Source organism: Sphaeramia orbicularis, chromosome 10 (assembly GCF_902148855.1).
Source record: "Sphaeramia orbicularis chromosome 10, fSphaOr1.1, whole genome shotgun sequence".
Classification (NCBI taxonomy): Eukaryota; Metazoa; Chordata; class Actinopteri; order Kurtiformes; family Apogonidae; genus Sphaeramia; species Sphaeramia orbicularis.
The window spans coordinates 13,252,403-13,267,142 of NC_043966.1; the positions used below are offsets into that span (position 1 = coordinate 13,252,403).

At 37.4% G+C, this 14,740-nt stretch overlaps 1 protein-coding gene across 2 annotated transcripts in view; it reads right to left on the reverse strand.

The window, feature by feature from the left end:
- Positions 1 to 14,740, reverse strand: part of fstl5 (follistatin-like 5) — a 339,290-nt gene that overhangs the window by 154,846 nt on the left and 169,704 nt on the right. For both annotated transcript variants that reach the window (XM_030146006.1, XM_030146007.1), the window contains exon 5: positions 11,209 to 11,405. In XM_030146006.1, the coding sequence (XP_030001866.1) occupies positions 11,209 to 11,405 (197 nt within the window). The remainder of the gene's footprint in view (positions 1 to 11,208; positions 11,406 to 14,740) is intronic.

A 14,740-nucleotide genomic window follows, 5' to 3' on the forward strand; every position in this document is an offset into this window, starting at 1 on the left:
GCTGCCTTTTGTTCATATCATGTGCTATCATACAGAGTTTTAACCCATAAACACCCAAACCCAAAGCATCTAATGATCTAAACCAGAGATGTTAAACATGCGGCCCGGGGGCCAAATCCGGCCCGTGGGATGAATTTGTGAAATGCAAAAATTACACTAAAGATATTAATCATTTTAGTTCAGGTTCCACATACAGACCAGTTTAATCTGAAGTAGGTCAGATCAGTAAAATACTATCATAATAACCTATAAATACTCACAACTCCAAATTTTTCTCTTTGTAAATGTCAACATTTTCACATAATTTACACTAAAACAAACTATTATTTCATTTAATGCAAATAACCTGAACAAATTTGAACATTTTGAAATGTCTGAAGTACAAGTTTACCAATATTCTGCCTGTTATTAAATGTTTTGTGTATTTGTAGATCCAATGTGATCTGTAAGTTGTAATTTACATGTGTAAATGATAAAATGAGACATAATATTGTCAAAATTGCACTTAATTTTCTTAAGAAATTTCAGTTTGTTCACGTTATTCACATTGTTTTAAAGGAATAGCTGGTAGATGTGAACATTTTCATTGCATAAGTTTACTTTTTTCACTCTAAAACATAGAGAAAAGTTTGGAGTTTACATTATTTACATATTGTTATGTTATTATTTTACTGGTCTGGCCCAGTTCTGATCAAATTTGGCTGGATGTGGCCCCTGAACTAGAATGAGTTTGACACCCCTGATCTCAACTGTTGATCCCTTAATCCTATCAGTACATGTAAATAATCGGTGTAAAACTCAGTTTGTCACTTTGTCATGGTCATCAGATATGACCCATTTGGACATTCAGAGGCGCCATAGTTACCGTGGAAACACTGTCACCTTCTACACCATTGATTCACCAGTAAAATCCATGGAGTTGGATCAATGACAGTGGATGGAGACACTTGGTTTATGTTCACTTAATGATGTATTTTACTGAAAAAGTCACTTTTTCATCAGCTTTTTTCTGTTTTGATATAATAACCTTTGACTTTAATCTGAGCTTTTATGAACATCCACATGACCAGTCGATTAAACATAGGAAAGTAGATGACTTTCACTGGAAAAAAATGCAAAATTCAGAGGATAATATTATAATAAACAGTGATAAATCACTTAAGCTGGATTTATGGTTGTGCAGACGTCACACACCTACACCAGCACCGTCACTTTGGACAGCAGCACGTTGGCCCACACAGCCTTGACACGCTCCTCTTCCAGACTGTAACTACGCAGCATGGCAACACAGAGACACTGCCTCCTGGTTGGCCAATTTATGATCATGTGACACCAGGACTATAGAGGATATGCATGTGATGTCACCACTAGCGGAAGTCACCACGGTTCTGCGCACTGAGTGGCAGAAAGAGGGAGATAAGTGGCAGCGTTGGCTTCAATACTGTCTAAACTTAAGAACGATATTTAATAAAAATGGGGAAGAGCTGTTGTGAGATTGACTGTATGAACAGGTTTGAAAAGCAGTCGGAGTTATCGTTTTACAGGTACCGAAAGACAGAAAAGAGAAGTAGATGGATCCACAAATCCAGGAAACCAAACCTAGATTTGTGGGTCCCGTTTTGTGTCAGGTAACATTAATTTAAGCTGTATTTTTGGGTAAAATCAGACCTTAAATTACATATTGTTTTGGCTAACGTTACTTCTTACTAAAGCTCTTGGTTTCATGATCAGATCTTTCATGGTTTTTGTCTTCATTGTGTGATTATGAACCTTGTGCTACTACATGATTAGTAAACCAACTTAAACTGAGGCTAACCTAGTTTTTCAAATACAGGGGTACTCGAGCATAAAGCTACGACGGCGTATTAGGGCCAACACTTGTCACTACGAGTATAAAGTCATAAAATACCGATATAAAACCCATAATTTTATGATAATAAAGTCGAATACAAAAAGAATCTTACTGTTATGAGAATAAAGTTATAGTGATAAAAAAAAAACTCATAATTTAACAAAAATGTCATTAGTTTATGAGATTAAAGTCATCATATTCTGACAATAAAGCCATAATATTACAAGAATAATGTCGTAATTTAAAAACAGGCGGGAAAAACATAATTTACAAGAATAAAGTTGTACCCTGCTCATCCCCAGCAGTGGTATCTGTGTTGTATAAAGTACTTGATATTAACAAGACGTACATATCAGAAGTACCAGTAGATTATGCATATATTCACTGGGGTCAGTACATGGTCTACTGTAAATGCACTCTGGATCAGCTGGTTCTCTGCCTAGTTTTGGACCCTGGTTGTCAGTAATGATGAAACCATGTATATTTGTTTCAGGTAAAAATAGCGATGATCCCCTACACCCTGGATGCCCAGATATGTGATTTCCGTCCGCATGTCAGTGTTCATGGACCACTTGTTCTTTGGTAGCTCGTACGGATCCATGTCCAGTCCAGTTGTCCTTAATTTAATTTCATATTTCACATTTTTCTGATCTCGCTGCATTTACTGTTATACTCCGTCATGTTAAGCAGGTTGGTTTTTGCCACTCAGTCTGACTCAGAGGGGCGTGGCCCAGGGGGAAGGGACGTATGGGCATGCCCTCTATACAGCAACAACGGTTGTGGGGTTCTGCTGTATATAGTTTATTTGTTTTTGTTCATTACTTATTTCACTTCTGTTCTTGTCTGTTATTTTTTGCTCCTGAAAGACCTGTGTGGTTATGCACATTAATTAACCCACATAATTTACCAAAATTGTGCCTTTATTTGATGAGTATATAGTAATAGTCGTTTCAACTGTTTTCGTTCAGCAGTCACAGCCCATCTCCTGTGTTGCCTCCTTCTCCATCGCTTACGCTGTAATACTTTTAAAAGAACAATGATATCTTCGTTGACTTCTACAAGCCCGCACAGACATTGCTCCGTGTCGGCCGCTATTGTTGATTTAAAACAGGAAATGCCTGCCGGAAGATATCGAAACCATGGAAACAACTCCGCCCAGTTGAGTTTAATCTTTAACCAGCCAATACCAGCACTACTGCCACCTTCTGATTTGAAGGAAAACTACAACACTTTCTCAAAATAATGCCACTACAGTATGCTCGAGTGTGAGAGCAAATAACGCTACATGACGCAGAGCTACGTGCGACTATAAATCCAGCTTTAGGAAAGGTCAAATAGAGAAAAAAAATCATTTGGTAACTGCCATAAAAGTCAGACTGGGTCCTTATGGGTTAAATGAAAATAATGTCCATGAATCATTTTTACTCTCGGCCTTCACCGCAGGGTATTGTCATTGGTTCAGCGTCTGTCTGTCCATCTGTATGTGCAAACACTTTGGCATGCACCAGTAGTTCTCAAGCAGGGGGGGTGGGGGGCAGATAGTCAATGATAAGGAAACCCTGGTGTGGACTGAAGGCCGAGGGTTTTCAAGTGCAGGCACGTTATGTTTTGTTTTGAATTCTTGTTGACAGAAAAAACCCCACATTGAACCACCATCATCTGACAGGGTTTCATTTTTTATTCCAGTAAACCTCAGGTATCTCAGTGGAACTCTTATTTTGAGTAGATGAACTTTCTGTTACTCACAGATTTATCATAAATATCTGCAATGAGTCCAAACTTGTGGCCTGTGATGAATGTCATAGTTGATGATGCAGACGTGCAGTAGTAGCTGTCAGTTTATTGTAGCACAAATTGAGACTCAGACGTGTTGTCAGAGTAAACGGTGGAAGGGCTGCAAACACTCTGCAGGTTTTATCGTCATCCTGCTAAAACATGATCCTATTCAGCACTCTCAACATGGCCCTGGTGGCAGTAAAGCATCCATCATACTAGATCAGCTGTCAGAAAGCTGATCACAAGGGACGGCTTTATACATCATGGCTCATCCTTCGGATCAGTGCACTTCCCTTCCCAGACGACTCGCCCAAAATTTAGGAGTCACCTGTAATGATAGATCTCAACCCTATCTGAGAATCTCTACAAATAATGGATATCTGTGGTGCACAGCAAACTGATACTAGTGTCTTTGGCATTTTAAAGGAGTCATATTTATCTAAACCCACTTTTATTAGCCTTTGGTTCATTTATTTGTGTATTTGGATTCTAATAGTTCATAAAGTTTGAATTTGAACCCTCCAGCTGCTGCAAAGCAATCTTTGTATTCATTTTAGCAAAAATCGAGTGGATTTCTACAACCTGTTTTAATTCCTGCTTAATTTGTTACGTCTATAATTAGTTATGTCACGACTTTTGCACAAATAAGGTCAAGACTTTCGACGAACATTTCTCAGAGTACAACATAATTGTTAGTCAGCAGCAGCGGTTGTAGTAAAAACTGAAAATGTGTCCAAACTTTGAGCCAGTTATCTACAATGTTCAGTTGTTGGTTGAATTAACGAACACAAGTGGTTGAACGGGACAGAGCAGCACAGCAAACAACCTGGAGGGGGTGGGGGGGTAGGAAGTGGCTCATTTGCATTTAAAGGGCCAGCGCTCACCATTGTACTTTAAGTTTTGAGACTGCCCTGTCTGTGCTTGTTGACGTCTGTTGCTTCTTATGTATTTGCATTTTCGTTTTGTTGTCTGTTTGTTAAAAAATGTAAAATCTGTCAAAATTAAAGTATAAAGAAAAAAGAAAGAAATTAACTGAGGCCAGCAGGCTACAAAAAGACAAAAAATAAAAATAAAAAATAAAGGGCCAGCACTCAAAATTACCTTTCTGGTGTCATTACTCAGAAATACAGTTGAAGATAGACCTATGGAGTTGAATTCATGAAGAATTCAGACCCAAGCATAGCATTTACAGTTTATGTAGACCACAGGGAAATGTTTAAAATGCATAATTCCCTTTAAAAAGAAGTTAAATATCACACCTTTAAATGATTTGATTCCATCTATACATATGGCTTTTTTTTTTTTTTAATAATTGTTACTAAATGTTTAGCTGAATTCTTATACAAATCTAAAATGAATATAGGTCCTAAACTAGTAGAGTCAGCTTGACTTTCTTTCATTGGAGCTCAGTGTGAGTTGGAGTGATGTAGGTGGCCTTGAAGGTAAAGTGCAGGCTTTGATGCTTAAATTTCTTGGAAATGGTGTGACATGGGCCCACTCCCCCCACACAAAGCTTTTATCCCTGTGAATGCTTCAGATTTTGCAGTCACTTCGCTCTAAAGAGTGATTATTGGGCTCCATTAAAAGAGGAGCCATGGACATGCTCGCTGGCTTTCAGCAGATTCTGAGAGCTAAATGAACTGAGACACATCATTGATGTGATAACCAGCTGTAATGTTTATTGAGAATGTAGCTTCTGCCCATTTTGAATCAAAGCTTAATTTAGAGCCAATAGAACATTGACTGGTTAGTCAGATAGAACATCTATCTGATAATTAACCCCAATACGGAGTCTGTACTTCTTCATAATCTTACAGATATGATAGGGCCTACTGAGCAGAGAATGGGAATTGGAAAAGACCTGAACGTGATGGAGTACATAGTTTTGTTTAGAAAACATTAACCCTCAAAGACCTTGAATTATTTTGTGGCAACTTTAAAATGAATTTTTCTGTACATTTAAGTTTTGCTAAGCAGTTTATCACCATTAATGACCATATTATCCTTTGCATTTTCAGTGAAAATCAAGTATTTCTACCTCCGTTAAGTTTAACGGCAGAGGTTATGTTTTCATTGGGGGTTGTCTGTCTGTGTGTTTGTTTGTTTGTTTGTCTGTTTGTTAGCAAGATAACTCAAAAAGTTATGGACGGATTTGGGTGAAATTTTCAGGAAATGTTGATACTGGCACAAGGAACAAATGATTACATTTTGGTGGTGATTGGGGGGGCTGATCTACCTTGGTGGAGGTCTGTGTTCTCCGAGTGCTTTTCTAGTTACCTATATTTAATTTAGATGTTCATAAAGACTCAGGTTAAATCCAAATGTTATATCAAAACAGAGACTTTTGCTGTAAAATCTATCCCCACCAGAACATAATAACATGTATCTACAGACATTGTTGTCAAAGTACATGGCTTTTAACCAGTGAATCAGTCAATCTGAACATCCACGTATGTTATATCTGATGATGCACAACAGCTGAGAAACTGCATTTTACCTCAATCATTTACACATACATTTTACATTTAGTGGTTCAAAAGTGATTAACATTTAAATCAGTAGATGCTTTTATTTTCTGGCGGCTGTTTAAGTCTTTGAGGGTTAAAGAACAATTATTATCGTTATTTTATCAAAATAGAGAAAACTACACTGGGTTTTACTGTGAGTTTTGAGATATGCGATATACTGTGATTTATTTTCTCTGCCAACAATTAACTTAACTTACTTAACTTACTTATTTCTCCTAAAGAAAAATCCTTGTGTAAATTTAAAAACAGGCTTATTATGTATTTGTAAGGAAGTCTTTGAAATACCACTGTCAATTAAAGCTTCACACTCATCACCTTCTTGTTCTTAGAGATCTGCTTTGTTTCAAATACACACAAACTCTTGACTCCACTTCTGTCCAGGGACACAAAAGGCAGTTTTAAAAGCTATGGCCTTGAAACTTTAGTCAGATATTCTTTCTTTGATCAACAGACAGATACACGCAATGCATGGAGAAAAAAGAAGTTTTGATTTGCCATTTTCAAAGGGCACCCTTGACCAAAAGGGCAGAGACAATTTGCTCCCCTGCCCCTCCTTGTGAATATGCCTAACAAGTCAAGCAAGCCAGGATGAGGGAGCTTTTCTGAGAGAATGAGATCAGAAAATGCTCCAATTATAAAGGCTGCTTTAGGGCATGAGCGCGTCAGTCATGGGTTTATACTTATAACTGCTGATAGGAGCACGGTTTAATGTGCACTGTTCTATTAGGGCTTATTCACACCAAAAATTTAAATGAATGAATTTATCTTTTGCATTTGCATTCATCTTCAGTCAATAACACAGAAGTCTGCTGCTTTAAACAACTGGGGTTAAAACATACAAATGATCCTGGCAGAGCCTTGTGTGATACATGCATAAAACTCGCTGCATTTCTAGAGTATACTGTCTGAGCTACTTTATTATTAAAAATGAGATTGTGAAATGCAGCTGAGAGAACATTTATACAAGAAGATAAAAACTCATTATAGACCCAATCCATAATTACATTCAGGCGCCTCCGTGTTAACACGCTGTCACCTCACTACAGCATTTGCTTATTAAGTGATTTATCAGATTGATTAAACAGTTTTTTTTCCTAAAATGTATCAAGTGAGCATTTAATCTGAAGTGAGAACTGTGGAGATGTATAAAAAGTTTACTTCTCAGCTGTAGGTGTTAATAATGCTATTATTTTTGTCACTCCTTCAAAACAGATCTGGCAGTTTCGGTAAGATAAAAAAAAATATATTATTCACAGTCTTGTTTGTTTTATTTCTGTAAAGGGCATAAATAAATCCAATACAGCTGCCACTCATTTCTCTGTGTGCATCAAAGTTAAACCACAGAGAAGACGATGAATGTGTGCAATAAAAGCCTTTGAATTACGATATGAAAAAAAAGCCCAAAAGGGTCACCTGCACTCCACTGATAGTTTATTATCAGTCTATTCTAGAAAAGCTTTGTGAAGAATTTGTCGTACTGACACTGTATCAAGTCCGCCAACATTTCCATATGTCTCAAGGATAAAAAAGGAGAGGTGGGCTTAAAGCAACCCTCGAGGATCACCTGAAAAGAGGTTCTCCATCTGGATGTTAATTATTACGGACTAGCTTGTGTCATTCAAACTCCAAGGGAGAAGTGAAGTGGTACAGTTCAACCTCTGACAGCAGAAAAAGCATCGCCAAGAGGTTTGAGAATCTGCCCACCGTATATATTCACAGCGTTTAAAGGGCATATTCAAATGTGATTTCAGGGCACACACAATAACATGGCTTGTTGACGTTGCACTCACTAAGCATCAGCTTCTCCCATGCTGTGTGTAAAATGTAAAAACATGTAAAAATATGTAAATTATATTAAAATACGGCACAAATATCTCTGTTTTTTAGGGTATTCTTACATTCTTTGAACTAAAAATACTACAGACACATTTAAATAAGTTTAATGACAAGTCAGCGCTGAAAAGCATAACCAAGGTGACTCCTTTACAGATGGGTTTTCTTACTGGATCAGCAGGAAACCGACCTCAGACCAGTAACTGGATCATGGTTCTGAAGCCCACCACAGGCTGCGTATTGAAATTATTCAAATACCTCACATATTGGCAGATTGTCGTTGTTATGCACTGAATATTTCCCATCCTCATAGAAGCCACAAAATGCTTTTTTGTTTCCTTTTTTTGCCTTTTGGCAGCGCTGGTCAAAGGCTGCAGCCTGCAATGAGCCCAGGACTGCTTTAACCCACGCTGCTTTTCTAAAGGTTTGACCGAAAGCAATGCACCACAGCGACCAGAGGGGAGGGTGAACGGAGCGAAATGGACAAATCACAGACAAATCTCGCCTCACACATGGTTTATTTATTTTTTCAGCCTGCTTTTGCACATATTTACCGACTAAACACTGGGGTAACATTGGCCAGTATGACACTTCATCGCAGTGGTTCCCAAGCTTTTTTGGCTCCTGACCCCATTTTAACATTATTCACATTTAACAACATTAAATTAATTTGTTTTTGATCATGCATTGTTGTAATGTATGTATTTATTAACTGTTTGTTTTTGTAATTGTTTAACCTTGTTTTTACTTTTAGCCCCCTCACCCCCTACCCCTCAAGGAGCCATTGCTCTTTGATCAGGGTGCATCTGTAAGTAAGAATCTGTTCTTAACTGCTTGCCTGGGTAAATAAAGGTTGTATAAAAATAAAAATAAAAATGTAATAGTTTGCTATACTATGTTCCAAATAAATGTTAATTTTAGACACATTTAGTCTATATAATGTATATTATTATGGATGGAGGCAGAAAAGCCAGGTTTAGATTACTGCACAAAGTGAGAATTTTATTTTCCTTGGTCAGGATATGTACAATCAGTCCAGGTTGGATTTACAAGGCTGACAATTAATACTGAATAAACAAGAACTCAAACTATGAATTATGAAAGAGCTGCAGCATCTGAAACTGACCACAATGAACATTTGACAGATGAACAGTACCACAGTGCTTCAGTTTCAGCTTCACAGTTTTGTGATTCTCTCTTAACTCACCATATATTTTTATTAGTAAGTTTTTTTGTTTTGTTTTGTTTTTAATCAATTACTAGAAATTTCAGGCAACCCCACATGGTATCCTGAACCCAAGGTTGAAAAACACTGCTTCATACCATGAAACAAGGTTATTAAAACTAACGAAATGATGAAAACTAGCATTGAAAAAACATTTTTGTTAACTGAAATAAATACACACTATTATTAAAAGAAAAAATGATAACTAACTGAAACTGTATTGTGTGCTTACAAAACTAAAACGTGTAAGAATTATGGATAAAATTCCGTTAATTTTCATCTTCGTCAATGTCGGACTGATATGAAATCGATTTATTTCGCTCAAGCAATTTTAGATGGCGGCACCATACGGCACTTCACGGACCGTCAACTTGTCGTTTAGATCCGTCTTCTCGTCCCCACTCTACCTGACAACGTGGGTACTAAAGTTGTTCAGAAGCAGCAGAGTCCTGTATGGGATTCATTTGAATACGACGACGAGGAAGAGAAAAGATATGAAAACACTAAAACTAATATTAAAGCTAAGCATTTAGAAGAAAATGAAAACTACTAAAAACTAGCAAACCTGCTTTAAAAAAAATATTAAAACTGAATCAGAGAAAGAAGAAAGTCAAAATTAAATAAAACTAACAAATCCTAAACTATTACAACCTTGCCATGAAACAGTATAAATGTTTCCAATAGTACTGTTTCCTCTACAGGTTCCATCCTTGAGGGTTTCTGCCATAGATTCAGGGCAGGATGCTCAGTAAATCAATGCTAGACTTTCACATGTAATCCTCATGTGATTTCATGATCTTATGAGTCCAGCCGCCTGGCAAGGTAACATGATTTGAGACTGCTTAGCATGATCACAGACTATACCACAGAAGAAGACTGTATCACTTCATCCTCTGAAAATATACAGGATGAGTGTGAAATTGTCAGGCATCGTATTTACATTTTGACAGTGTTTATCAGCTTTTTGAGGCTGAAGATAAACAAGTCATGTCTTATTTTTTCTTTTGGCATGCACTAAGATCCACATTTATATGGATTTTAGTCAGGGTGGTAGTTATTTGCATGTGTTAACCTTCAAACCTTTAACCCTTGAAACTGTAGTTAGCTTCCATTTTGTTGTTTTACCATTCTGAGGTTCGGAGTCTTGTATTTTGAGCTCAGTGTTGTCTTTGTTTCTGTTTGCATGGAAAAACACATCTTGTTTAAAACCCTCAACCTTTAAAGACCTTGAATTATTTTTGTGGGTTCCAAATGAATGAATGTTTCCCTACATTTACTTTTTCAGTGAAAATCAGGTATTTCTGTATATTTAATGTACTGACCGTGGAGATGTTCATAAAAGCTCAGATTAAATTCAAAGATTATTAGGAGAAAATGAAAGAAAAAGCAACTTTTTGGGGGGCAAATCTTCTCATTAATGCAAAGCAGGTGTCTACAACCACTAGCATTTGTGTTGATGACAGTGTTTCCACGGTAACTGCGGAGCCTCTGAACGTCCAGATGGGTCATATCTGATGACCATGAAAAGCTGAGAAATTGCATTTTACAGGAATTATTTAAATACATTGATAGGATTAGTGGTTATAAAGTTATTGCACATTTTAGATCAGTAGATGCTTTTAGACACTGGCCACTGTTCAGGTCTTTTAGAGTTACAGAACAATTACATACTCTATGTTGTACCACAGTGTGTATGCTGTGATTGATCATAGCATAAATTTTGATTGATTGATTGATGATATTTCGAATATGAATGTCAAACAGAAGAAAATAAATAAACACTTAAACATAAGACAAATAATACATATTCAATCTTTTTTTTCTTTAATTTAACATTAAAGAAATAAACTACACAAACACATTTAACAGTGCATTCTCAGTCATACCATGTTTCTAGCTGTATAAAGTCACCTAGTTTTTGCCTAAGCAGTGTTTTCTTCAATGGTTAACATCTAACTAACATCAAAGCATCTCCTCCTGTTTGACATTCTTACCTGTGAAAGCTCTCCGGCATCTATTTGACCGCTGTTATCTGCATCAAAGCGCTTGAACATCATATCGACCAGCTGCTTCTTGGCGGCCATGTTGTCCCTGTGGCTCCCGCGGACTGCAGACCCCATGTATCTTTTGTCATGCAGCTCTAGAATCTTGGTTTTCAGACGACGGTAATCACTCAATCGGCAATTATCATCTGGAGGAGAAAAGAAACAAGAGATGCAGAAGCAGAAGGTGAGAGAGAGGCTCTGAAAACCTGCTTCTACTCATGTGAGAGACGAGCAAAAATCCTATTTAAATGTTACTGGAAAAAAGGGACGCCTAAAAACACATGTTTTTTTTTAACTACATAATGACTCCCAGGTGTTGAAATGTGCATGATTAAAAAAACACTACATTTAGGATTTCAGAACCAGGTTGCAGCGTTTTAAATCGCAGCCAATTAGTACCTGTACATAAAAAAAAAAAAAAGATTCCCCTGAAGACTTACATTATTTAACAATGAGATGCTGTTTATGTTCAACAAAACCCAAATCTGGGCATGTCTGTGATTGTCTGCATCACAATAACAAAAAGGAATAACAAAATAAGGATTATTTTCCTGAGGGGAGCACACAGTGACAGTTGTGCAGCTTTTCACTGCCGCAAACTAAGAAAGCAGCAGCTTTGTCAACAAAAGAAAGTGACGAACAAATCCATCACACAGGTGTCAAAAGCTAACCCTGACAGCAACAGAAAACATGAGGCTCCAGATCAAAGAAGTCAACTACATGAAAGGTTCAGCAGAGTGGAGTCGAGGCAAAGAGAAAATAATGACTAGAACTAGCGGTTGACACATGTCATATCAACTTCCCATTGTTAGATCTAGAAGTGTTTCTCCTCTAATAACAGTCATATTAGCTGATGTCAACCAGCCCACAAGAAAAAAATCAAACTTAGTTGTTTGGAAAGACGCTTTTCAATTCCCAGGGGAGGTAGGTGACATCTCTGCCACGTTGTATGAAGTAATCACCTACCTAAGAGGGGAAAAAACACATGTTTAAAAGCTGCTGCGTAGAGTCTTCAGAAAGACAAATGAACTTTGCTTGGGATGATCAGGCGAGAATGATTTAGTGAGTGCTGTAATGAGATCTCCACTCAGTAGAACTGGGTTCTCACTGAGCGCTGATGACTGGTTTAGTGAAATCAGTGCAACTCTACAAACCAATGACATGTCATTACTGAATGCGTGGGATCCCATTTTTATCTGCTAAATTCCTTCCAGCGTACGTTCTGTGAAACATCTTGAGTAATCAGTGAACATTTAAATGAGATGTGTCGTGTAACACTGACGCCAACGACAATTTGGATATAAGAGGCTCAAAGAAGTTCTATCAAGACTCTGTAGAAGTAAAATCAGCACAAAAGCCAAGAAGTCATTTTCATTTTCATCTTCAGTCTGTTTGACCTCAAATGAACCAAAGATATTGAAAGGCACTGAAAATTTTATCATTGTTTCTGAAAAATAAGTGACTCCTTTTTAGTTTAGAAACTTTAAAGAAGACAGCTGTGAAGATTTTCTATTTCACAGAGATGAAAAATGCTCTGAATTATATCAACTGCAAATGATATTTGACATTTCAACCATATCACTTCTGTTTGGTCCAACTGGCAGCTTTAGATAGAGTCCAAAAAGTCCAAAAATAATTCAATATGTGATGCAGAGTTTATTACTGACAAATGACCAACAGGACTCTCAACCCAACTGCTAAAATGCACTTGTTTTTCTCTAATTTTATCTTAAATAGATGTTTCTGGGCTGTAGAATTGTCCAAAATGGAAATATCTTCCCACTTTGAACCAGATGAGACAAAAAAGCACAAATCTTCATTTTTGAAGATCCATCTCATCTGTCTTCTTTTACATGGTCTATCATTTAACCTCAAATAAAAAGAAAAAAGAAAAAGAAAAGAAGTGGTGTCAGGCATAACAAACCCCACCCCTCGCACATATTGTAACTTATTTTGGCATCAATCCATGATGTCATCATGTCTGTTAACTTTGACCTACTGTTCCCAAAATGTAACCACATCTATTCTGGGTCACTGGCAATCTATAAACCCAATTTGGTATAAATTCAACCAATAGTTTTGCTTGTTAGACAAACTGAACCAAAAACAATACCCCTTGCCTCCCCCTGGGGGGGCGGGGCCAATAATGAAACTTTTGATCTTGCATGCAAATGAGGTTTCATTGTCAGCAACAGAACTTGACATATTTTAATGCATTCTTCTCTGCAGTCAAGTCGACCTTTCATTTCTGTTTGATCTTATGTATTTTTATGCTGCTTTCGTCTTAACATGTCATGTGTGATAAATACTAGTGGATTATCTTATATGTTTTTTACAGGTTGAAATCAGTATCTGTGTTGGGAATGCAGACGATAGTTAAAAAAACAAAAAAAAAAACAATACAAAACACCCGTCAAGAAAAATATCCATATTAGAGAAGACAGAGCAATAGTCAGGGAGCTTTGAAATGACGCCTCAGTTTGTTTAACAGTTACATCTGACAGGAAGACACAAACGGACTTCTTCCAGACATAAGTAAGAGCTGCATGTTAAGTGTGAAATGTTCTCTGAGTACCAGGGTACAAACATCCTATCTAACAGCACCAATAAATAAAAAAACAAAAACAAGAGAATCTATTCATTTAAAAAAAAAAAAAAAAATCTGGCTGTTGCAACACAGAGAGGCTAGTTAATTTCTGGGAAGGGAACCAACAAATTTAATGTTTGCCCTGGAATCTGCATAAGCCGCTGTAGTGGGTGCTGCTCAGGCGGCAGCATGTTGCATATCATGGGACAGGGTCTGTTTTGACAAGTGTCGGTGCCAGAGAAGCTGCCGTGGTCACAAATGGCAGTATGAATAAAAGATAAATAGCTGCTGGCGTACCCGGGGGATATGAAGGTCAGCACCGTCAAAGGAGCATGTGCACACCCCCCCAACCCCACCCCACCCCAACACATACATTGTCTATAGGCACACAAACGCACACAACCTCTTACATACAGTATCTACACCCCACCAATCCAAACAGTGCAGGTCTACACAGGGGAGTGTCAACATTAATTAGAAAATGGCTACCATTATCCCATCTAATTTAACCAAGTCAATTTGCCAGAGTCCGTTAGGGAACCAATAACAACTCAGCAGGAATCTAGTGTATTTTTAGAGTCGAGTGTAGGTTTGCGTCTTACAACACCCAACCCTGGACTTGTCAGACTGACACTTCCTCAAATTTCTTTCAAGCTGTGATAGTAGCAAGACATATTGTAACGCCATCTGTGCCTTTATTATATGTGATTTATGAGGTAATAATAGGTTTTAATAAACAGAGCTTCCATTATTGACTGTATATTGCGGCTCTTGTGTTATGTAGCATTCACATATCCACTGTAAAGCATTTCATTTAGTTCTATGCGAATGTAGTTTCATCCATGTAAGATTAAACAGAAGTGGCAGTTTTCCACTTCAAGTGTGTGACTAGAG